Source organism: Schistocerca serialis, chromosome 7 (genome assembly GCF_023864345.2).
Source record: "Schistocerca serialis cubense isolate TAMUIC-IGC-003099 chromosome 7, iqSchSeri2.2, whole genome shotgun sequence".
NCBI lineage: Eukaryota > Metazoa > Arthropoda > Insecta > Orthoptera > Acrididae > Schistocerca > Schistocerca serialis.
In genome coordinates, this window is record NC_064644.1 from 44,304,124 (window position 1) to 44,328,093 (window position 23,970).

At 44.7% G+C, this 23,970-nt stretch overlaps 1 protein-coding gene across 1 annotated transcript in view; it reads right to left on the reverse strand.

Annotated features, from left to right (window-relative positions):
* LOC126412632 (paired box protein Pax-6-like) overlaps positions 1 to 23,795 on the reverse strand; it is a 181,046-nt gene extending 157,251 nt beyond the window's left edge. Inside the window, exon 1 of the mRNA XM_050082308.1 lies at positions 23,690 to 23,795. Coding sequence (XP_049938265.1) covers positions 23,690 to 23,795 — 106 coding nt within the window. The remainder of the gene's footprint in view (positions 1 to 23,689) is intronic.
* Positions 23,796 to 23,970: the final 175 nt, after the last annotated feature.

The following is a 23,970-nucleotide window of genomic DNA, read 5'->3' on the forward strand; positions in this document are numbered from 1 at the left end:
ACCTCCACCTGCTTGAAAAGTCCCATGCTAAAATGCAGGGTCAATGGATCCGTGAGGTTGTCTCCATACCCGTATACGTCCATCCACTCGATTCGATTTAAAACGAAACTCGTCCGGTCAGGCAACATGTTTCAAGTCATCAACATTCGGTGTTGACGAGCTCAGACAAGGCGTAAAGCCTTGTGTCGTGCAGACATCAAGGGTAGAAGAGTGGGCCTTCGGCTCCGAAAGCCCCTAACGATGATGTTTCGTTGAATGGATCGCATGCTGTCACTTGTTGATGGCCCAGCATTGAAATCTGTAGCAATCTGTGGAAGGGTTGCACTTCTGTCGCGTTGAATGATTCTCTGCAGTCGTCGTTGGTCCCGTTCTTGCAAGATCTTTTTCCAGCCGCAGCGATGTCGGGGATTTGATGTTTTTCCGTGAAATGGTCATACGGGGGAAATCCCACTTCATTGTAAGCTCGGAGATTCTGTGACCCATCGCTCGTTCACCGACTTTAATACCACGTTCAAACTCGCTTAAATCTTGATAACCTGCCATGGTAGCAACCGTAACCGATCTAACAACTGCGCCAGACACTTATTATCTTATATAGGCAAAAATGTTCAAATGTGTGTGAAATCTTATGGGACTTAACTGCTAAGGTCATCAGTCCCTAAGCTTACATATTACTTAACCTAAATTATCCTAAGGACAAGGACTCTAACTTCTGCCAGGACCAGCCGCACAGTCTACGACTGTAGCGCCTTGGACCGCTCGGCTAATCGCGCGCGGCTCTTATATAGGCGTTGCTGCTCGTAGTGCCGTATCCTGCTTCTTTACATATCTATTTGGCGCTTCAGTGTATTTAAAAAATGACAGTATTTCAGTACGTGTACGTCTAAGTACCGTCTCTGTGATTTTAAATCTACGTGAGACTGAGTATAAGTGAACTTTAATAATAAGAACCCCCCCCCCCCCCCCCCCCCCACACACACACATACACAGAGAGAGATTTACTGGCGTTCCAGAGCACACATTCGTCTTTACATCTGTTGAGTGTTGAGGTGAAATGGCTGACAGTGCTTATACAGGGTGTTTACGTGATGATGTTACAAATGTTCAGGTTTAATGTAGAATGGTGAATGTATCAATTTGAGGCAAGGAACCCTGATCCCGAAACGATGGAGTCAAAAATTATGAGCGGGAATCGGGACACCTCTGACAGTGGAATATCCGCACCGGTACAGTCGTTGCTGTCATTGTAGGATGGGCAACATTCAGAGGTGGCAGTATGGAACAAAATAAGAAAAATATGTCCAATAAATATGGATTCTAAAATGCTTACCTTAAGAACTGTGAGCGGTTGCTCAGTAGAACAAATGTGTTTCACAGTAGCGAAGATGAACATATGGTCATAGCTCTTAATGTGTGAATTTTAGAGCCCATATTTACTGGACTCTTCTTTTGTTCATGCTACTACCTCTGATAGCTGCCTATCCAACAATCTTAGCAACAACAGTACCGATAGATTTATTCTACTGTCGGAGATATCGGAACGATTATCGCTTGTAACTTTCAACCCGAACTTTTCCGGACCTGGAGCTCATACTTCAAATTGACACATTTACCCTTCTCCATTCTCCGCGGAATTTGTAATATCATCTTGGAACTATCTTGTATGAACGTCGTAATGATGAGGGAATGACATGCAATTGTTATCGACATAAAAAATTCCAGCTACTGAGCACGGAATACCGGATTAAGAGAGGAAAACAAACGCAATGTTTTGTTAATGGGCCACTCGCTTTGTGTCTTAATTAGCTCTCTAACCAAATTTTCTCGTATCTCATAACTGAGTGGAGGATTATGTCGCGAAGTCAGACGTTTTGAGGCTTTCTTCAAAAGACACGAAACAAGTGTGGGTGCATGTGTGTAGAGTCGTACCATAGTTTGCATGCTATTACGGAATACATCATTTTGTCTATTTGGATGGATTGAAAATAGGTTCAGGTAACCCGAAACTATTAATCAATTAAATTAAAAACTGACTCTTGCAACTTTAGCTGTTTCCTACATCAAAATGATTAACGCATGTTGCTGTCCTGCTATTAACCCAGCATACTGAAAATCCTTTAAAATATTTACTTTAACAGTCACAGTTAGCAAAATGGCACCAATGATAACTAGTTTGGATCACTTAATGTTCCATGATAAGAACACTGAAGAGGAGAAAATTTACAAGTCATAGCACTACCCGCTATTATTATAAGGAGCAAAACGTTTGTTATAAAGATCGAAGCACTAAGACAACTTGAAACATTAGATATGAAGTTCCTTTGATACGTAAAGTGTTGCACGGTCCAAAATAGGAAAGTAAGAAACAAGAAAACAACTGGAGGTACAGCCATTACTTGAAAAAGCAATCCACCGAAAGCAGAATTAGAGACTCTGTTGCGTCAGAGAATCCCTCGCCAAGTGGTGGAAGGAGGAGTGTGAGGAGTCCGAGGAAGAGATGGTGTGGCCGGAGATGGCAGAAGAAGAAAGATCATATACACATCTTATGACTGACGTAGAGGACAAAGTCAATTTTTTGTGAAAAATTATTGTAAGTGTTCTAAACTAGTAGGCGTTTGTGTCAATTTGTAACTGAGCCTGTTGAAATAAGTATTTTTCATAAGTAACCTATACAGCTGAGTCATCTCTCATGACAATGTCAACTTCTTCTTCTTCTACATGGAGAAACTATTGTTTCAAATAAGATGCTTCTGCCTGTCTTGCCATTACTTCTCATTCGCTCACTCTCCTGTTGTTTTTGCCCCTGGGTGAAGATTCTTTCACGTTTATTCTCTTTTTCTTGGAAAACTTTGATGTTTTTTATGTTGGTTCTAAATTTTTCTCTGTTTTCAATGTTTTCCTTAGCTACGTTCATCTCTCATAATGCATTTTGAGTTTATTTGAGCAACTGATTTTTGTTCCTTTTGTTACTGAAATACTGCATATTGCTTTTAGTTAATCCATTCTCATTCCTTCTTTTCACATGTCTAGACAAACTTACCTGCCTTTTGTAGATTCTCTCTGAGTGTTTGGGCATTTTTATATTCTTTATTGCTTCTTAATGTGTAGTTGCCATATGTCCCTGTCGTACATTTTTGAAAGGATTCTCCTCTTTTTACTCCATTTTGTCCCATTTCTGTCACTTTAATTTTGGTAAATGGATTCTGCTGCATAGAGTGATTGCTGTTTTATAGCTGTTTCACAGTATCTAATTTCGCTTTAATTGAGACTTTTTGTTTTGTTTTTTAACTGTAGGTGTTCTTGGAGAATTTCTAAGTAGGCTGTTTAGGTTTTTATGTTGGTAACGCCACATAGCGCTCTATATGAAAATCTATGAAAATCACTGACTTTGCTGTCTGAAGTCTGTGGCTGGTTGGCATTGTTGGAATAGTCGCTATTGTGGGCACTTGGATGCGAACAGCGCATAGCGTTGCGCAGTTGGAGGTGAGCCGCCAGCAGTGGTGGATGTGGGGAGAGAGATGGCAGAATTTTGAGAGCGGATGATCTGGACATGTGTCCATCAGAGACAGTAAATTTGTAAGACTGGATGTCATGAACTGATATATATATGATGACTTTTGAACACTATTAAGGTAAATACATTGTTTGTTCTCTATCAAAATCTTTCATTTGCTAACTGTGCCTATCAGTAGTTAGTGCCTTCAGTAGTTTGAATCTTTTATTTAGCTGGCAGTAGTGGCGCTCGCTGTATTGCAGTAGTTCGAGTAACGAAGATTTTTGTGAGGTAAGTGATTCACGAAAGGTATAGGTTATTGTTAGTCAGGGCCATTCTTTTGTAGGGATTTTTGAAAGTCAGATTGCGTTGCGCTAAAAATATTGTGTGTCAGTTTAAGCACAGTCATTTATAATGTTTCTAAGGGGACGTTTCAAATCGATACGCCCTTTCCCACCTCTCGGTTCTGATACTGTTTGCGTCTTTGTTCACTCTCTTGGTTTGAATGATTTACGCAAGGCATTTCAATTTATTTCATTCTTCCGAGTATCGTGCTTGTGTAGAAAGTGGAGCATTAGACTCCAGTGTTCGACGTCTTGGGTTCAGTTCCAGATATGGAGGCGGGTGGCGAACTTTCATCATTCCAGCCCCTCCAGGACGGCCCCAGGTACTATGAGCGGACTGTCAAAACGAGTACTGGGTCATATACAAGAGGCAGAAAATCTCAAATTGGTACGCAATAACCTTGCGCATTGACTTGTGAAGTATGTGTGTACGTATACGTAGATTAGCTTCGAAGCAGAAACGGAAAGAAACGGTGGGAAGGGTACGAAACTTTAGCTCTGCCACTGGGTATCAACGTTGAAACAGTACGTTGCTGAGGGACTGCGCTGTTTTCTCGTTTTTTAATTCTTCCCTCTCTCGTCGTTTCGGTCACGGAGCTGGAGATGGCTTATCAGGGCAGGAGGCTATTCGTGACTAAACAGACGTCACGGAGCGGCAGTAATTGGGCGCGCTGACGTGTCGGCGCGGCCAGTGGACAGGTGCGTGTGCGCCAGGCCGGCGCGCCATTGGCGGACGCGGCGCGCGGGGGCGGGGCCTCCAGCCGCCCCTCCCCCCCCACCTCCCCGCCTGCCCGCTACGTTCACGCCGCGCCACTTGCCAGCTCTTTATTCCAGCCTTATCTCGCGACCGGAAACTTTGTGGGTGCGAGCGACACGCTCCGCGAGTGGAAGTGGAATTAAAAGCGAGGCCACTGCCGCCGCTGCGGCAGTTTGCAGGCACACAGCGACCTGCAGTTGAATACAGGCAGCGTGTCAACAGAGGCGCATCCCTGTCTGTGTAATTTGCACAATTTGCTACGTACAGAACCAAAGAACACAAGAGCCTAGTACACAGAATCTGATGAAAAACGTCCGGGTACTCCTCTGTAACGCCGGACTGATTACTAGATGTCACGACGGGCGCACTCGACAAAATAAAAGGAAAGGGGAGTGGGTCTGAGGTACTGCGTGATCAGGTCGAGAAGTTGTACCAGCACATTGGGTCGGTCGGAGAGCCCAGTCACTTCGAACGTGGAATAGTTACTTGTTGTCACCTGATAACATGTTAACCTTCCTAAAGCTCCCCCACGTCGGCTGTTGGTGGTATGACTACGAAAAAAAGCGAAGGATCAACAATACGTAAACAAAGACAAGGCGCCCGTCCTATACCGACGGATAAAAACCGTCAAGCATTGCGAAGAGTGGTAGAAAAAAAAACCGCACGAAATAAGCGGAAGGAATCATTGCTGCCAGAAATCCAGCTAGCAAATCGACTGTGCGTAGGCAGTTATAAAGAACAGGGCACAACGATCGACATCTCCTCATAAGCCACACACTGCTGATGTCAGCGTTATGTGAGACGTGAGTTGTTGTGGAGAGCGATGGACAGTGGGTGACCCGGAGTCACGAATCACGCTGTGTACTCTCTTGTTATCCCATAGAAGGGGTTGGGTTTAGGGTTTGGCGACTGGCTGGAGAACGTCACCTGCCATCATGTGTAGAGACTATAGTGAAGTACAGAGGAGGTGGCATTACCGTGTGGGGATGTTTTTCGTGTTTAGGGTGTGGTCCCGTTATCGCGCTTAAGAAAACGCCAAATTCCGAAGGATGTGAACACATTTTGTAGAGGAACAGTTGAGTGGCGATGATTGTCTCAAAATGACAGTGTATCCTGCAATGAAGCAGCATTTCTGAGGCAATGGTTTATGGACAGTATCATTTCTAAGCAGACTAGCCAGTCCAGAGTCACGATCTGAAACCAGTTGAACACCTTTGGCGTGGGACAGAACATGGACTTGCTCCAGACGCCAGCTTCCGGCATATTTTTCTGGTTTCAGCTGTTGAGGAAGAGTGGCTGCCATTCCTCCACAGACATTCTAACACATCACAGAATGCGTCCCCAACAGAATTCAAGCAATCACAAGGGCGAGGCGCGGACACATTTCATATTAATGTTCACTAACGGGTGCCCCGATACTTCTGATCAGATGGCGTACGTAAGTGAGAACAGTGCGAGTTCGGTAGGTTGTCGAAATCAAGCTGGATCTCAGAATATAATTATTTGTAAGTAGCCGCGTCCGCGTAGCTATGGATTCATGAGCCTGTGACCCACCATGTAAATAAGCGAAACATGACGAATAATTTACAAAAAAGAATAAATAGGGGAAAATTAAGAAATAAAAAATGACTACTCTTGCAATGATTAACGGAGGGTAAATGAAACGCTGAAACTTTCGCAACTGCGTGACCCGGTTCTGAAGGAAAGGGTAGAGGAGAAAATACAGAGACAAAGAAAACAGAACCTATTTAAAAAGGGTCATTCGTATGAACACAAGACATGCCCACATAGATCTGGTAGGCCAGAGGAATAACTGTCGACTTTGTAGGTTCAGAAGACGCCTACAGGCACGCCCACTAAAGTTACTGTGCAGTAGGACGATGGAATGTGTGAGAAATAACTTTTACGCCGTCATTGATAGTGCAGTTTCTCCATGATTCACTACCTCAACGAAATCCTAATATCGCTGCATCAGGACACCATCTCTCTTCAAGATGTAGTCAGATAAAGCTCACGAGGCCTCGAATACGAAATGCTATAAGCGGGGAATGTAAGACCAAGACAGCCTCGTGTACACTACACTTCTTGTTGATCTCGTAACTGCTGTACAACTGGCGCAAAGGAAGACACAAATGCCGGCCGCTGTGGCCGAGCGGTTCTAGGGGCTGCAGTCTGGAAACGCTCGACCGCTACGGTTGCAGGTTCGAATCCTGCCTCGGGCATGGATGTGTGTGATGTCCTTAGGTTAGTTAGGTTTAAGTAGTTCTATGTTGTAGGGGGCTGATGACCTCAGATGTTAAGTCCCATACTGCTCAAAGCCTTTTGAACATTTGAAGACACAAATTGCTTTTTACGAAAACGGAAATAAATACAATCAGACCTAGCATAATTAGAGAGAAAACAGCAGTTTTTGGTAGGAATTAAACACAAGACAAGGAAGCTGAGATGGAGAGGACTGAAGACTAAAAATCGTATAAGGATTTAAGAGGTACACTGTCATCGAATGGGAAAAATAGAAATTATTTAACAAGTTCGATCATCTATATTTTTACTCGCAAGACAGGTAACGGTGCGAGGCTAGACTGATTTTGGTACCACTATTATTTCCCCCTTCCATGTTTCAATCGCGAATAGTGTACAGGAAGAGCGTATGTTGGAAGGTGTTCCTAGGCTCTCAAATTTCTCTGATGTTACTGTCGTGCTTACTTTACGAGATGAAGGAGGGCGGCAAAATACGTTGCTTGACCCTTACTGGAACATGCGTCCTCGGATTTTAACAGACACACCGTCATTCATTACGGCTCTCCTGTAACTTCTACCGTAGCTTGACGAACATCTCTGTCACGCGCTCGTGGTTACTAAAGGAATCGATGACGAAACACGGCGCTCTTTTCTCGATATTTTGCAATAGGGTAAATGTATAACACTGCACCCCAGCGCTGAACTTTAGAGCTCAGCAAGTATCGAGGAAAACCGAACATATTACCTTCATGATTGTGTTTATGGGGCGGATATCTGGGAAATTACCAAGAAGCAACATGGCACATTATTCCCTCTGGAAGCGATCTTCTCAAGCAGAAGTAATGACGTCCAGCACGACGCATCTCTGAAGTTTACGTAATTAACGGAAGTAACTTAGATTTCAAAAATAGTAAACAACTTTGGGGAAGTAAAAGAAACAGTCTGTGTCTGGAAAATATTATGAGAAGCTATTTCTATCCCAAGAGCACATGGAGTTCTACAATAAACTTGCAACGAATGATTCCACGTATGCAACTGTGTAAGAAATAGAGGTCATTTCTCGAAGATTTATTTCTTGAGTTTCATTTTATTATTGTCTTGCAAAAATTTAGAGGATGTTAAAAGTGTTTTTTGTCAAATACAATCCTAAAAAAACCCTACTGGTGTATTTCTGTGCTTTTACTGTCACAAATAAATCGTAGTGCACCAATATTGATGGTACTTGGAACATAAACTTTCTTATTGGTATTTACATCCAGATGGTTCCCTGGTGTGGTACCCAGATCGTTCTTACTAAATCATTTATTTCCTAATTTGTCTCATTATGTAGTGACGACATAAACAGCATAATTCTGTGGTATCAGAATAACTCCTCAAACTTTGGATACAAAAATGGCATGTGCAAAAAGAGATACATATTTTTTTGGTTCTCGTGAGAAACGTGAGATTTCACGCATAGAATGTTTGACATTCCCAGTCATCAACTGAAATAAATGTCTATTTTAATACGCATAGACCTCGATAAAATGAAGAAAGGCCGGGAAAGGTATGGAAACGTTCCCTCCCACAGAGAATGTCCAGTTATAAGTTGGTGGTTGGTGTGGAGCCATTCAGGGTTCGATTATTCAAGAAGATTACAAGAAGAGCACTAGCAAGGTATGGACAGGAAGTTGGGAAGTGAGAATCGGCGACAGCGAAGAAAATTTCATGTCTGAGTACATTCAAATTGTATGAGGTCACCTACGAAGTACCAGTGTCCCGATCCAGTTGAGAAGCACGGCATTTTCTGAATTTTTAAATTCTGGACGCATCGCATGTACTTCATCCTATGTTCTCGTGTCACTCCTCTACTTTGGCCGTAGTCAGTTCTCTTGCTGCCCATGCAGCGAAACCCATCTGCTTCATTTAGCGCCGCCCTTCCTAACCTAGTTCCCTCACCATAACGTGACTTAATTCGAGCACATTCCATTCTCGTTGTTTTACTATTGTTGACCTAAGTATTTGATTCAACCAATCGTCTAAGCTCTTTGCCATCCCTGGTAGCATATTAATGTCATCAGAAACACTCGAAGTCTTCTTGTCATCCTGAACTTCAGTTCTTACTCCAAATTTCTGCTACGTTTCCTGTAATACTAACTCAACGCACAGATTAACACTGGGGATAAGCTACCATTCAGTCCTACTTCCTTTTCAGCTCAAGAAAGGATATTGCGGAGGAACAGGCGAGCCAGAACCTAGGCGTTTGGTTGAAGAACGGACCTTACACGGAAGCGGATTGTGAGTTGCTTCCTCCAGGATCGCTGGTCCATCAAGACGTGTGGCGGAGCCTGTCTCTAGTTTGGGAAACGGGAGACAGGGAGTGGCAGTGGTCGAGCTGTGAAGGCGAGTCATGGCGCATGTTTGGGCAGCACTGCCCGTCAAAGGCTAGTTTCCAGGTGAGTGCTTGTTCCAATCTGCCAGGAAGTTTCAAAGACTACTTTCCTTTCCTCCAGTATAGTTTTTACATTTGTACTAAGTAATTTAAGTAATTGCGGTTTAGTCTGCTGTGAAATGAAGCGTTTCCAGAGACGCGTTGAGTTCCACTCAGCCGTAATGCCTAAAAGCGTTAGACGATCAGGAAAACTTCGCCTTTTCCGACGAGTGCCAACGGTCTTGCCGAAGTGGTAGCTCCGGTTCCCGTCAGATCACCGATGTTAAGCGTTGTCGGGCAGGGCTCGCACCCGGATGGGTGACCATCCTGTATGCCGAGCGCTGTTGGCAAGCGGGTTGCAGCTCAGCCCTTCCGAGGCAAACTGAGGAGTTACTTGATTGAGAAGTAGCGGCTCTGGTCTCGTAAACTGACTTAGGGCCGGGAGAGTGGAGTGCTCACCACATGCCCCTCCATATCCGCATGCAGTGACGTTTGTCGGCCGAGGACGACACGGCGGCCCGTCGGTACCGTCGGGTCTACACGGCCTGTTCGGGCGAAGTTTGGTTTCTAACACGTATGATGGCAGCCTACATCTACATACACACTCCACAATCGACCATACGGTGCGTGGCGGAAGGTACCTCGTACCACAACTAGCATCTTCTCTCCCTGTTCCACTCCCAAACAGAACGAGGGAAAAATGACTGCCTATATGCCTCTGTACGAGCTCTAATCTCTCTTATCTTATCTTTGTAGTCTTTCCGCGAAATATACGTTGGCGGCAGTAAAATTGTACTGCAGTCAGCCTCAAATGCTGGTTCTCTAAATTTCCTCAGTAGCGATTCACGAAAAGAACGCCTCCATTCCTCCAGAGACTCCCACCCGAGTTCCTGAAGCATTTCCGTAACACTCGCGTGATGATCAAACCTACCAGTAACAAATCTAGCAGTCCGCTTCTGAATTGCTTCTATGTCCTCCCTCAATCCGACCTGATAGGGATCCCAAACGCTCGAGCAGTACTCAAGAATACTGCCTTACAGATGAAACATATCTTCCCAAAATTCTACCAATGAACCGAAGACGATTATCCGCCTTCCCCACAACTGCCATTACATGCTTGTCCCACTTCATATCGCTCTGCAATGTTACGCCCAAATATTTAATCGACGTGACTGTGTCAAGCGCTACACTACTAATGGAGTATTCAAACATTACAGGATTCTTTTTCTTATTCATCTGCATTAATTAACATTTATCTATATTTAGAGTTAGCTGCCATTCTTTACACCAATCACAAATCCTGTCCAAGTCATCTTGTATCCTCCTGCAGTCACTCAACGACGACACCTTCCCGTACATCACAGCATCATCAGCAAACAGCCACACATTGCTATCCACCCTATCCAAAAGATCATTTATGTAGATATAAAACGACAGCGGACCTACCACACTTCCCTGGGGCACTCCAGATGATACCCTCACCTCCGATGAACACTCACCATCGAGGACAACGTACTGGGTTCTATCACTTAAGAAGTCTTCGAGCCACTCACATACTTGGGAACCAATCCCATATGCTCGTACCTTAGTTAGGAGTCTGCAGTGGGGCACCGAGTCAAACGCTTTCCAGAAGTCTAGGAATATGGCATCCGTCTGATACCCTTCATCCATGGTTCACAAGATGTCGTGTAAAAAAAGGGCGAGTTGCGTTTCGCAGGAGTGATGCTTTCTAAGGCCGTGCTGATGCATGGACAGCAACTTCTCTGTCTCAAGGAAATTCATTATATTCGAACTGAAATTATGTTCGAGAATCCTGCAACAAACCGATATTAAGGATATTCTTCTGTAATTTTGAGAATCCGTCCTTCTACCCTTCTTATATACAGGCGTCACCTGCGCTTTTTCCAGTCGCTCGGGACTTAACGTTGGGCAAGAGATTCGCGATAAATGCAAGCTAAGTAAGGAGGCAATGCAGTAGAGTACTCTCTCTAAAACCGAATTGGAATGCCATCAGGGCCTGGCGATTTATTTATTTTCAACCCATTCAGCTGCTTCACAACCCCAGGTATGTCTATCGCTATGTCCTCCACACGGGAATCTGTACGAGACTCAAACGGCGGTATGTTTGTACGATCCTCCTGCGTGAAAGATTTCTCAAATAATAAATTTAGCCCGCATCTCGTGGTCGTGCGGTAGCGTTCTCGCTTCCCACGCGCGGGTTCCCGGGTTCGATTCCCGGCGGGGTCAGGGATTTTCTCTGCCTCGTGATGGCTGGGTGTTGTGTGCTGTCCTTAGGTTAGTTAGGTTTAAGTAGTTCTAAGTTCTAGGGGACTGATGACCATAGATGTTAAGTCCCATAGTGCTCAGAGCCATCTGAACCATCTAATAAATTTAAAATTGCAGCTTTCGTTTCGCTGTCTTCCGTTGCCAGGCCAGACTGATCAGTGAGTGACTGGATGGCAGCACACGTATCAGACGCTACCAGGGCTCACAGCGGAGTGCCACTGAGGTGAAATATCAAGTGTGTAGCGGCACAGGCTGGTTCAAGAACCTTTTGCCATAACCACTTGCAGTAAACAGCTGGCACAACATTTCGTCATCGCGTCCTCCTCAGCGCTTCCGTACGACCGTTCTGTCTGCAACCAGAGCTGTTAATGAAATCTGGGACACTTCTGAAATATTGTGGTAGGGGAGGTTGGTGACGCCTGGGGGTTTCTGCCTGACAACACGCGCGACCCTGGAACACAGAAATACTGGCTGTCCAGCTGGGAAGAGGCGTAGGGTCGGTGATCACTACCGAGCGGGTATCACCACGTGGCCCGGGTGCCTTCGTCGCTCTACCGACAACCGCTACAGCAGCCATCATTCTGTGGAAACGCCTGCCTTGCGGTCCAGCGTCAGATCAGACGGACTGACATCGACCTAGGACTCTTCTAGGCACCGACCCGCTGGCCACCTACCAATGCCAAGACGTCAGGGCCTGGAGCCTGGACTGGCTCTCCAGATGCCATCGCTTGTGCTATGCGCTGCTCCTGGAGCAAGCCGCCATCGCTCGTCGCTCTCAATAAGGCTGAGCCAGCGCCTCTTTGGCCATCCTGAGCGTGCCGGCTGCAGATCATTGTACAACAAAGCACTGCTACCGAGGAAAGGAAAGAGAAGAAAAGAAAAGCCCAGAAGACTGGAGTAAAGGAGTCATCATCCATCTGTTCAAATAGAGCATCACGCTGCTGTCAGACACCTTGAGGGTGGTAGAAAAGTTTACAGAAATGAGAATTAGAAAGATAGTAGAACCTTCGCTTGAGGAAGAGCAACATGGATTCAGGAAAGACCGAGGTACGAGGCGTGTTTTTTTTAAGTAAGTACAGTTTAAAAATTAAAAAAAGACGTGCTAAGATATCTCAATAATTTTATTTTTACATGAAAGCCTGTACCTTAATCTACTTTCCTACATAATTTCCGTCAATATTGAGGCACTTGTCATAACGTTGTACCAGTTTTTGAATACCCTCCTCATAGAAGTCTGCCGCCTGGTTTGTTAACCACTGCATCACCACTGTTTTGACTTCGTCAAAAAATGGTTCAAATGGTTCTGAGCACTATGGGACTTAACATCTGTGGTCATCAGTCCCCTAGAACTTAGAACTACTTAAACCTAACTAACCTAAGGACATCACACACATCCATGCCCGAGGCAGGATTCGAACCTGCGACCGTAGCAGTCGCGCGGTTCCGGACTGAGCGCCTGAACCGCTAGACCACCGCGGCCGGCTTTGACTTCGTCATCGTCTTGAAGACGCTAACCGCTCAGGTGTTTCTTCAAGATGAAACATGAGAGGCCTACCTCACACCAGAATCAAAGCAACAGTCCATGGGATGATGGCATTCAGATTCACCCAGAAAAGTGAAGTTTAAGCATACAATTTCTGCCCGGAAAATCATGTGCACAGTTTTTTGGGACAGAAAAGGAGTATTTGCTTGTGGAATTTCTGCCTCGTAATGAGACAAGCAATGCAGCAGCTTATTGTAAGACATTGCACAATCTGCGCCGTTCAATTCAGAACAAAAGACGTGGCAAGTTGAGCAAGGGCATCGTTTTGCTGGAAGAGAATGCCCGTCCGCATGTGGCGAATCAGACCAAAGATCTCACCACATCTTTTCGATGGGAAACTCTAGATCATCCTACGTACAGCCGCGATCTTGCGCCCAGTGACTACCATCTGTTCCTGCACTTGAAGAAACACCTGGGCGGTCAGCGTCTTCATGACGAAGTCAAAACAGTGATGATGCAGTGGTTAACAAGTCAGGCGGCAGACTTCTGTGAGGAGAGTACAACGTTATGACAAGTGCCTCATTGTTGACGGAAATTATGTAGAAAAGTAGATTAAGGTAAAAATAAAATTATTGAGATATCTTAGCACGTCTTTTTTTAATTTCAAAACGGTACTTTCTTAGTAAACACGCCTCGTACTAAGGATCTTATTTTTTCAGTAAGGATGTTGACAGAAAGGTACTGGGAATATGGAATAAATCTTGTGATTGTATTTGTGGACATTGAAAAGACGTATGACAATGTTCCTCGAAACAGTATATGGGAGTGTTTTGAAGACCTAAAAGTGCCAAAGTATCTAATCGACAAAGTGAAGATGCTCTACCAAAAGTGTTACAGCTGTGTCCAGATAGGCAACGGACGATCAGAATGGTTTGAAACAAAGAGAGGTGTCCAACAAGGAAGTCCCCTATCACCACTCCTTTGTGTAATAGTAATGGACAAGATCTTAAAATCTGTCAAGACAATAGACAACGAACGAAATGAACTGGTTTTTGATGATGATGACGATAATGGGGAGAGACAGCAGCTGAAGCACAGAAGGAAATAATTGGAACAACACATTCAAAAATTTCGGACTAAAAGTATGTAAAACTAAGACAGTAGAAATGACCAATAACAGGCAAGGAACAACCTCGAATATATTTCTAGGAGGAGTCAAAGCAGAATCTATTTCACTTTTCAGGTACCCAGTAAGCATGATCTCGAAAGACACCATTAATCAGGAAATACTCAGCAGGACACAGAAAGCATCAAATTTTTACAGTCAAGTCAGAAATCATCTCTGGGATGATCAAATGCCACGAAAAGCAAAAGCGACCATGTACCACACCTGTTTTTTACCAATCCTAACATATGATTTAGAAACATGTACCTTGCGAAACAAAGACCTCAGCAGAATTCGGGCAACACAAATGAGATTCATTAGAACTATGAATCAACAAACTAGAAAGGACAAAATCGGGAATGAGGTGAACAGAAAAGTAACTGGTATTGAGGTATCTGTTACCAGTGTCATAAAGAAACGCAGTCTTCAGTGGTGTGGGCACATAAAGAGACTGAACAGACAAAGACGTGGCAAATGGTACTTCAGCCTGAGCCTAGTAGGAAGAAGACCACGGGGGAGACCAAGATAACGCTGGATAGGGACGGTAAGATCAGATGTGGAGCAGAAAAGACACAAATGGGAAGCCGTCCTGGAACAGAATATTCATGAAGACAGAATGAGATGGCGAGCGCTTGTACACCACACCTGGGAAACTGGAGTTGGGAAACGATGATGATGGCTGCTACCGAAGACCACAGGTTCCACACCCTCTGCCCACCTTGTGAATGTGGGGAGAGGATCTCCGTTGTAGGCTAAACTTAATAGATAAACAGATTGCTTCCAAGCCAAATGTGACTGTATTTGCCCTTGCCTAGCCACTAGAGAAAACAGCATCGTTACAAGGGTGATAGTTCTGGGCATTCTGAATAACACACAGTTTCTAGATATCGAGGGCTATCAGATCAGCAATCACTATGAGAGGCCGAGGTACTTCCTCCCTTCGGGCAACTCTCTTCCTCTGCCAGCACAGTGGAACTGCAAAGCCATGGCTCACAGGCCTGGGCGTCTGCAGAAATTTTTCAAAGAGGTGAAGGTTAAAAAATTGTCATTTGTGATCTATCTGATTCTGTGAGTCTGGAAACGTATCGTGTTCGAAGAAGTAAATTTGCACGAAGTACACAAAGCTGACTGTGTCTCAGAAGTTTGATAGTTGTCGTCTTAGTGCTCCTAAGGTTGCTTTGGTACCAAAACGGTAAGCATATATCAATAGTACATGCAGAGTACGCATTTTTATGTTGTTACTCTTAATACTGGTGCCAATTTTTGAGTCAACAATATGAAACCAAATTGTCATACGATTAAGTTGTAGGCTATGCCGCAAGCTATGAAATAAAGCTATAAAATATTTACAAAAATAATTTATTCACACTCCCATATTGTGTCAGGCGGAAACTGAAAATTGATAAATGTGATGGGTCAAATGACTCTGAGCACTATGGGATTTAACATCTGACGTCATCAGTCCCCTAGAACTTAGAACTACTTAAACCTAACTAACCTAAGGACAGGACACACGTCCATGCCCGAGGCAGGATTCGAACCTGCGACCGTAGCGGTCGCGCGGTTCCAGACTGAAGAGCCTAGAACCGCTCGGCCACACCGGCCGGCGATAAATGTGATCCTTGTCGCCTTAAAGCCATTCTTGACTAACATCAACTCGCCTCGTCCAATCGCAAAGGTAACAAACTCTCACTACCCTTACAGCGTGTATTTAAAGCAAACCTAGTGTCGCTTTTATGCTACCGGCGCGAACACTGAATAGACAAACTTTAGTTTATGTCGCACGACTCCTCCCTCGCGTTACGATTTTTTCCCTTGCTTAATTTTATAGACCAAATGGTATTTGTGTGAATGCCTCCCAAAGGCAAATTATGTAGGTAAAATTAAAAAAAAGTGTTTTCAGAATAAATAAAAACACGAGCGGTTTTTTGTCCCCTTTAACAAACCGGAAGAAAAAAATTCAGAATGACGATAATCCTGCTGAATATCAATAAAAATACCGTATTGAAACCTCTCGAAGTAGAGAATCAGCAAATAAATTAAAAAAACGGTTATTCAACTTTGACGCCACCTATAACAATTGGTTAGCTTATAAAACTTCACAGCTGTTCAAGCTCATACATAATTTAGACACAAGTACTACCTTAGATACTTTAATGAAATTTTAGAACACGAAAATGGATAAATCGGAAGTAACATATGCAACAACCAAAGACAATCTTAACAAATTTTAGTTAATAAAATAATACCGCTGTTCATCTGCACAATCTTTGCAAACAAATAGCATCGTCAGACTGCTGTCACGTCGTAATTAACATTTTATTTTCAACGTCTTGGCATCACTTACCATCTTATTAAAGCAGTGTCAGCTATAAAACAGTTCACTAACGACTTAATATGGGCGTCACATCAGTCTAGGCGTGAGTACAATACAGCTAGTTCAATATGAACGACATTGGCGTCCGTACCAGTCCTCATCAAAATTGTAACTGCATGTACTTGAAACAGGCGATAAAGCCGAAACAGTCTGTCGTAAATTAAGATTGCTTATTATAAGCAGCTATTTGGTGTATCTTCTTTAATAATTATGTCGCTATCAGACATACGTTATGCTGCTGGCCGTAAAGAAGAAAAACTGAGGCTCTGTTAGATGAGGGCCAGGTAGGGGCAGCAGATGGGCGCTTCTGACGCTGCGCCTGTTAACTGAGGCAATTGCTGTTGTTGTGGTCTTCAGTCCTGAGACTGGTTTGATGCAGCTCTCCATGCTACTCTATCCTGTGCAAGCTTCTTCATCTCCCAGTACCTACTGCAACCTACATCCTTCTGAATCTGCTTAGTGTATTCATCTCTTGGTCTCCCTCTACGATTTTTACCCTCCATGCTGCCCTCCAATACTAAATTGGTGATCCATTGATGCCTCAGAACATGTCCTACCAACCGATCCCTTCTTCTGGTCAAGTTGTGCCACAAACTTCTCTTCTCCCGAATCCTATTCAATACTTCCTCATTAGTTATGTGATCTACCCATCTAATCTTCAGCATTCTTCTGTAGCACCACATTTCGAAAGCTTCTATTCTCTTCTTGTCCAAACTATTTATCGTCCATGTTTCACTTCCATACAGGGCTACACTCCATACAAATACTTTCAGAAACGACTTCCTGACGCTTAAATCAATACTGGATGTTAACAAATTTCTCTTCTTCAGAAACGCTTTCCTTGCCATTGCCAGCCTACATTTTATATCCTCTCTACTTCGACCATCATCAGTTATTTTGCTCCCCAAATAGCAAAACTCCTTTACTACTTTAAGTGCCTCATTTCCTAATCTAATTCCCTCAGCATCACCCGACTTAATTAGACTACATTCCATTATCCTTGTTTTGCTTTTGTTGATGTTCACCTTATATCCTCCTTTCAAGACACTGTCCATTCCATTCAACTGCTCTTCCAAGTCCTTTGCTGTCTCTGACAGAATTACAATGTCATCGGCGAACCTCAAAGTTTTTATTTCTTCTCCATGAATTTTAATACCTACTCTTATAACTGCCATCTGGTTTCTGTACAAATTGTAAATAGCCTTTCGCTCCCTGTATTTTACCCCTGCCACCTTTAGAATTTGAAAGAGAGTATTCCAGTCAACATTGTCAAAAGCTTTCTCTAAGTCTACAAATGCTAGAAACGTAGGTTTGCCTTTCCTTAATCTTTCTTCTAAGATAAGTCGTAAGGTCAGTATTGCCTCACGTGTTCCAGTGTTTCTACGGAATCCAAACTGATCTTCCCCGAGGTTGGCTTCTACTAGTTTTTCCAACAAAAAGCGAGACCCTCTCGTACGATTCTTCGAGCTAGAAAAAGCGTTCGACAACGTAAAATGGTACGAAACGTTCGAAGTTCTCAGAAAAATACGTGTCAGCTACATACTGGGACAAGAAGCAACAGACAAGACTTCGAAATATATTCGCTGACTGCGAATCCTTTGACGTCACCTTTGTTAGGTATCGATCTGGTACTCAATAGTGACAGATGGAAATTTATGCCTGACTGTGGCCCGAAACCGTATATCCGCTTATCGCGAGCTGTTGCGTTAACTTCGACTATCCGGTCAGACCCAAACTTCCGTATAACACTGTCTATATCCTTATATCGTAGTCCACTAAATTCACTATCTAATGTGCGCACTATTGCTTGCACTCCAGCAACGGGGAGAGCAATACACTGAGGAATCGACACAAATGATGTTATCGTCGTGTGATCGCCTACTTACATGCATGTCTGAAAGAAAGGGCGCTGTTGACGACCCACAGCTGTAGAAAGCACCTCGAATTTATTCGCCGACCTAAAAGAATTCGGAATCAGCAAATAAATTTCGAAGTGTGTCCTACAGCTGTGGGTCGTCAACTGTGTCTGTTCTTTCAGACGTACAGGGCTATTACAAATGATTGAAGCGATTTCATAAATTCACTGTAGCTCCATTCATTCACATATGGTCACGACACACTACAGATACGTAGAAAAACTCATAAAGTTTTGTTCGGCTGAAGCCGCACTTCAGGTTTCTGCCGCAAGAGCGCTCGAGAGCGCAGTGAGACAAAATGGCGACAGGAGCCGAGAAAGCGTATGTCGTGCTTGAAATGCACTCACATCAGTCAGTCATAACAGTGCAACGACACTTCACGACGAAGTTCAACAAAGATCCACCAACTGCTAACTCCATTCGGCGATGGTATGCGCAGTTTAAAGCTTCTGGATGCCTCTGTAAGGGGAAATCAACGGGTCGGCCTGCAGTGAGCGAAGAAACGGTTGAACGCGTGCGGGCAAGTTTCACGCGTAGCCCGCGGAAGTCGACGAATAAAGCAAGCAGGGAGCTAAACGTACCACAGCCGACGGTTTGGAAAATCTTACGGAAAAGGCTAAAGCAGAAGCCTTACCGTTTACAATTGCTAGAAGCCCTGACACCCGATGACAAAGTCAAACGCTTTGAATTTTCGGCGCGGTTGCAACAGCTCATGGAAGAGGATGCGTTCAGTGCGAAACTTGTTCTCAGTGATGAAGCAACATTTTTTCTTAATGGTGAAGTGAACAGACACAATGTGCGAATCTGGGCGGTAGAGAATCCTCACGCATTCGTGCAGCAAATTCGCAATTCCCAAAAGTTAACGTGTTTTGTGCAATCTCACGGTTTAAAGTTTACGGCCCCTTTTTCTTCTGCGAAAAAAACGTTACAGGACACGTGTATCTGGACATGCTGCAAAATTGGCTCATGCCACAACTGGACACCGACAGCGCCGACTTCATCTTTCAACAGGATGGGACTCCACCGCATTTCCATCATGATGTTCGGCATTTCTTAAACAGGAGATTGGAAAACCGATGGATCGGTCGTGGTGGAGATCATGATTAGCAATTCATGTCATGGCCTCCACGCTCTCCCGACTTAACCCCATGCGATTTCTTTCTGTGGGGTTATGTGAAAGATTCAGTGTTTAAACCTCCTCTACCAAGAAACGTGCCAGAACTGCGAGCTCGCATCAACGATGCTTTCGAACTCATTGACGGGGACATGCTGCGCCGAGTGTGGGAGGAACTTGATTATCGGCTTGATGTCTGCCGAATCACTAAAGGGGCTCATATCGAACATTTGTGAATGCCTAAAAAAACTTTTTGAATTTTTGTATGTGTGTGCAAAGCATTGTGAAAATATCTCAAATAATAAAGTTATTGTAGAGCTGTGAAATCGCTTCAATCATTTGTAATAACCCTGTAAGCAGCGCCTAAGAATAAGGATGTAAGACCAAGAACGACATGCTTGAATTAGAAAGGGTGTAAGGTGGAGACGCATTCTTTTCGCTCTACCGTTCAATCTATATATCGAAGACACATTTAAGTAGATAAGCGGGAAGTTCAGGAATAGGGTTAAAACATAGGGTGAAAGGATATTACATTCTCCGGTGACACTGCTATCCGCTGTCAAAGTGAGGAAGAACTGCAAGATCTGTCGAAAAGAAAGAATAATCTAATGAACACACGCTACGGGTTCAGAAGGAAGCGAAGAAAGAAATATCGAGTAGTAGAGGAAATCAGGTTAACGTCAAACTTGAGATGAAAACTGGGAGCCAAGAAGTACAGGAAATGAAGGAATTCTGCTACTGAGCAAGGAAAATAACACTTGAGGAACAAGACAAGCCAGAAATACGAATTAGACTAATCTAACCGCGCGGCTGCTACGGTCGCAGGTTCGAATCCTGCCTCGGGCATGGATGTTTGTGATGTCCTTAGGTTAGTTAGGTTTAAGTAGTTCTAAGTTCTAGGGGACTGATGACCACAGATGTTAAGTCCCATAGTGCTCAGAGCCATTTTGAGACTAATCTAGAGCGCGTTTCTCGCCAAAAGAAGTTTTCTAACATCAAACACTAACTTAATTTGAAAAACAAGTTTGTGGGAATGTTTATCCCGATCACAACCTTGTACGGAAGTCAGTCACATACTATAGGGAAATCGGTATCTTATTGTTCGGCGTAAGGTGTTACAGATAATTGTTGAATGGTTTGGTAAGAAATGAGGTTCTTCAGAGAATGGGCTAGAAAAGCAGAGCCTGAGAGAAGGAACGAGATATACCAGGTGGTATGTTAAGACTTGAGAGAATACTTCCATGGAGATATAGAGGGCCATATAGAAAACTATAGGGCAAAACAGAGTGTGCAAAGTATACACTGATCAGCCGGAACATTACGACCACCGACCTACTGTCGATATAAACCGGTGCAGGCGACAGCAGCTTCACCTGGCGAGGAATGACTGCTAGCTGGACATATGCACGGTGCATGTTGTACCAGCGAGCGTGCTGTCCGTGAGCAGAATAGGAAAGGAGCTCGATCTGTCTGACAGAGGGCAGGTTGTGACAGACAGGAGGCTCGGCACCAGCATCTACATCTACATACATACACCGCAATCCACCGTACGGTGCGTGGCGGAGGGTACCTCATACCACAACTACAGTCTTTTCTCCCTGTTCCACTCCCAAACAGAACGAGGGAAAAAGGACTGCCTATATGTCTCTGTACGAGCCCTAATCTCTCTTATCTTATCTTTGCTGTCTTTCCGCGAAATATAAGTTGGCGACAGTAAAATTGTACTGCAGTCAGCCTCAAATGCTGGTTCTCTAAATTTCCTCAATAGCGATTCGCGAAAAGAACGCCTCCTTTCCTCTAGGGACTCCCACCCGAGTTCCTGAACCATTTCCGTAACACTCGCGTGATGATCAAACCTACCAGTAACAAATCTAGCAGCCCGCCTCTGAGTTGCTTCTGTCCTCCCTCAATCCGACCTGATAGGGATCCCAAACGCTCAAGCAGTACTCAAGAATAGGTCGTATTAGTGTTTTATAAGCGGTCTCCTTTACAGATGAACCACATCTTCCCAAAATTGTACCAATGAACCGAAGACGACTATCCGCCTTCCCCACAACTGCCATTACATGCTTGTCCCACTTCATATCGCCCTACGATGTTCCGCCCAAATATTTAATCGACGTGACTGTGTCAAGCGCTACACTACTAATGGAGTATTCAAACATTACAGGATTCTTTTTCTTATTCATCTGCATTAGTTTACATTTATCTGTATTTAGAGTTAGATGCCATTCTTTACACCAATCACAAATCCTGTCCAAGTCATCTTGTATCCTTCTACAGTCACTCAACGACGACACCTTCCCGTACATCACAGCATCATCAGCAAACAGCCGCACATTGCTATCCACCCTATCCAAAAGATCATTTATGTAGATAGAAAACGACAGCGGACCTACCACACTTCCCTGGGGCACTCCAGATGATACCCTCACCTCCGATGAACACTCACCATCGAGGACAACGTACTGGGTTCTATCACTTAAGAAGTTTTCGAGCCACGCACATACTTGGGAACCAATCCCATATGCTCGTACCTTAGTTAGGAGTCTGCAGTGGGGCACCGAGTCAAACGCTTTCCGGAAGTCAAGGAATATGGCATCCGTCCGATACCCTTCATCCATGGTTCGCAAGATATGTGAAAAAAGGGCGAGTTGCGTTTCACCGGAGCGATGCTTTCTGAAGCAGTGCTGATGAATGGACAGCAACTTCTCTGTCTCAAGGTAATTCATTATATTCGAACTGAGAATATAATTATAGAATTCGGGAATTGCACGAGTTGTCGGGTGTTAGAGGAGTCCTGTGGTGAGTGTCTTCAACACGTGGCGAAACCGAGGTGAAACCACGTCCACACGTCATGAGGTTGGGCGGCCACTCCTCATTACAGATGGCGGACGTCATAGGCCGGGCAGACTGGGAAAACAGGATAGGCGGCGAACAGTGGCGCAATAACACCAGACTTTCATGCTGGGCAGAATACAAGTGTGTGTGAGCACACAGTGCACCGAACACTCCTAACGATGGGAATCTCCAGCCGACGCCCGATGCATGTGCAAATGTTAACACCACAACGTCGGCATCTACGAGTGAAGTGCGCACGTGACCATCGAGATTGGACGTTGGTGCAGTGGCAGAGGGTTGCACGGTCTGATGAATCCCGATACCTGCTTCATCATGCCGACGGGTGGGCGCGAATTAGTCGTCTTCAGGGGAACGGCACCTTGTCACCTGTGCTGCGGGACATAGACAAGCTGGCAGCAGCTCCACATTCACGTGGGCATTCATGGATCCAGTGGAGCTCGTGCAAGGTACCATGACGGCCAAGGAGTATCATACACTGGTTTAAGATCACGTACACTCCTTCATGACGATCATGGCAGTGGCATTTTTCAGCAAGATAATGCGCCTTGTCACAAGGCCACGTTTTTGATGGAATAGTTTGAGGAACACAGTGGCGTGTTCCAATAGATGTGTTGGCCCCCCAGCCTACCAGATCAGAACCCGATCAAACATATCTGGGATGTGATTGAACATGGCGTAAGAGCTCATTGCTGCCCCTCCACGGATTTCGGAATTTACGGGTATTAGGCGATGTGTGTGGTGTATGTGTGTGTGTGTGTGTGTGTGTGTGTGTGTGTGTGTGTGTGTGTGTGTGTGTGTGTGTGTGTGTGGGTGGGTGGTGCCAACTCCCTCCAGCAACCTACCAAGGTCTCATAGCGTCCATGCCATGACGCGTCACCGATGTCATCCGTGCTAAAGGCTATTAGGTAGCCGGCTATTGGGTAGCTGGTCATGATGTTCTCGCTGATCAGTGTACAAAAATAATTGAGGACGTCGGGTGTAAGTGCTACAATGGGGAAAAGACATTGGCACAAGAGAGAAAACTGTGGCGGTACACACCAAACCAGTCAAAAGACTAAGGATCCAATGGGCATTTTCCATCCTACTGTCGTCAACTCTGAGTACAAGCTTCAGCTATGAGCACAGCAAGGAATGGAGTAGCGCACGGTGGTCCACGAGGCCTGGCTAGAGAGGTCAGTGGCAGAGGGTGGTGTGTGCGTGCACGGAGGGCGAGGATGAGGGTTGGGGTGAGGGCTACCTACCTCTCCTCGGCTGGGAGTCGGCCGCTCTGCCCCGCGAGCCCGCCTCCTTGAGGACGTCGACCCCTGCAAAGAGAAGAAAGCGACGTGCGCGTGCATCAGCCGTCATCTAGCTCTAGTCCAGTCCAGCTACCTCTAGCTACCTCTAGCCAGGCTAACGCGATCGCCTACTTACCGTCACGCAAGGGGCCCGCTCCCTGCAGTTCGCCACCTGGCGGGGCCTAGGTCTTAGCCATCTACTAGGATTTAAGAACTAAGAAAGGAAAGTAAGAAAAATGAATTAT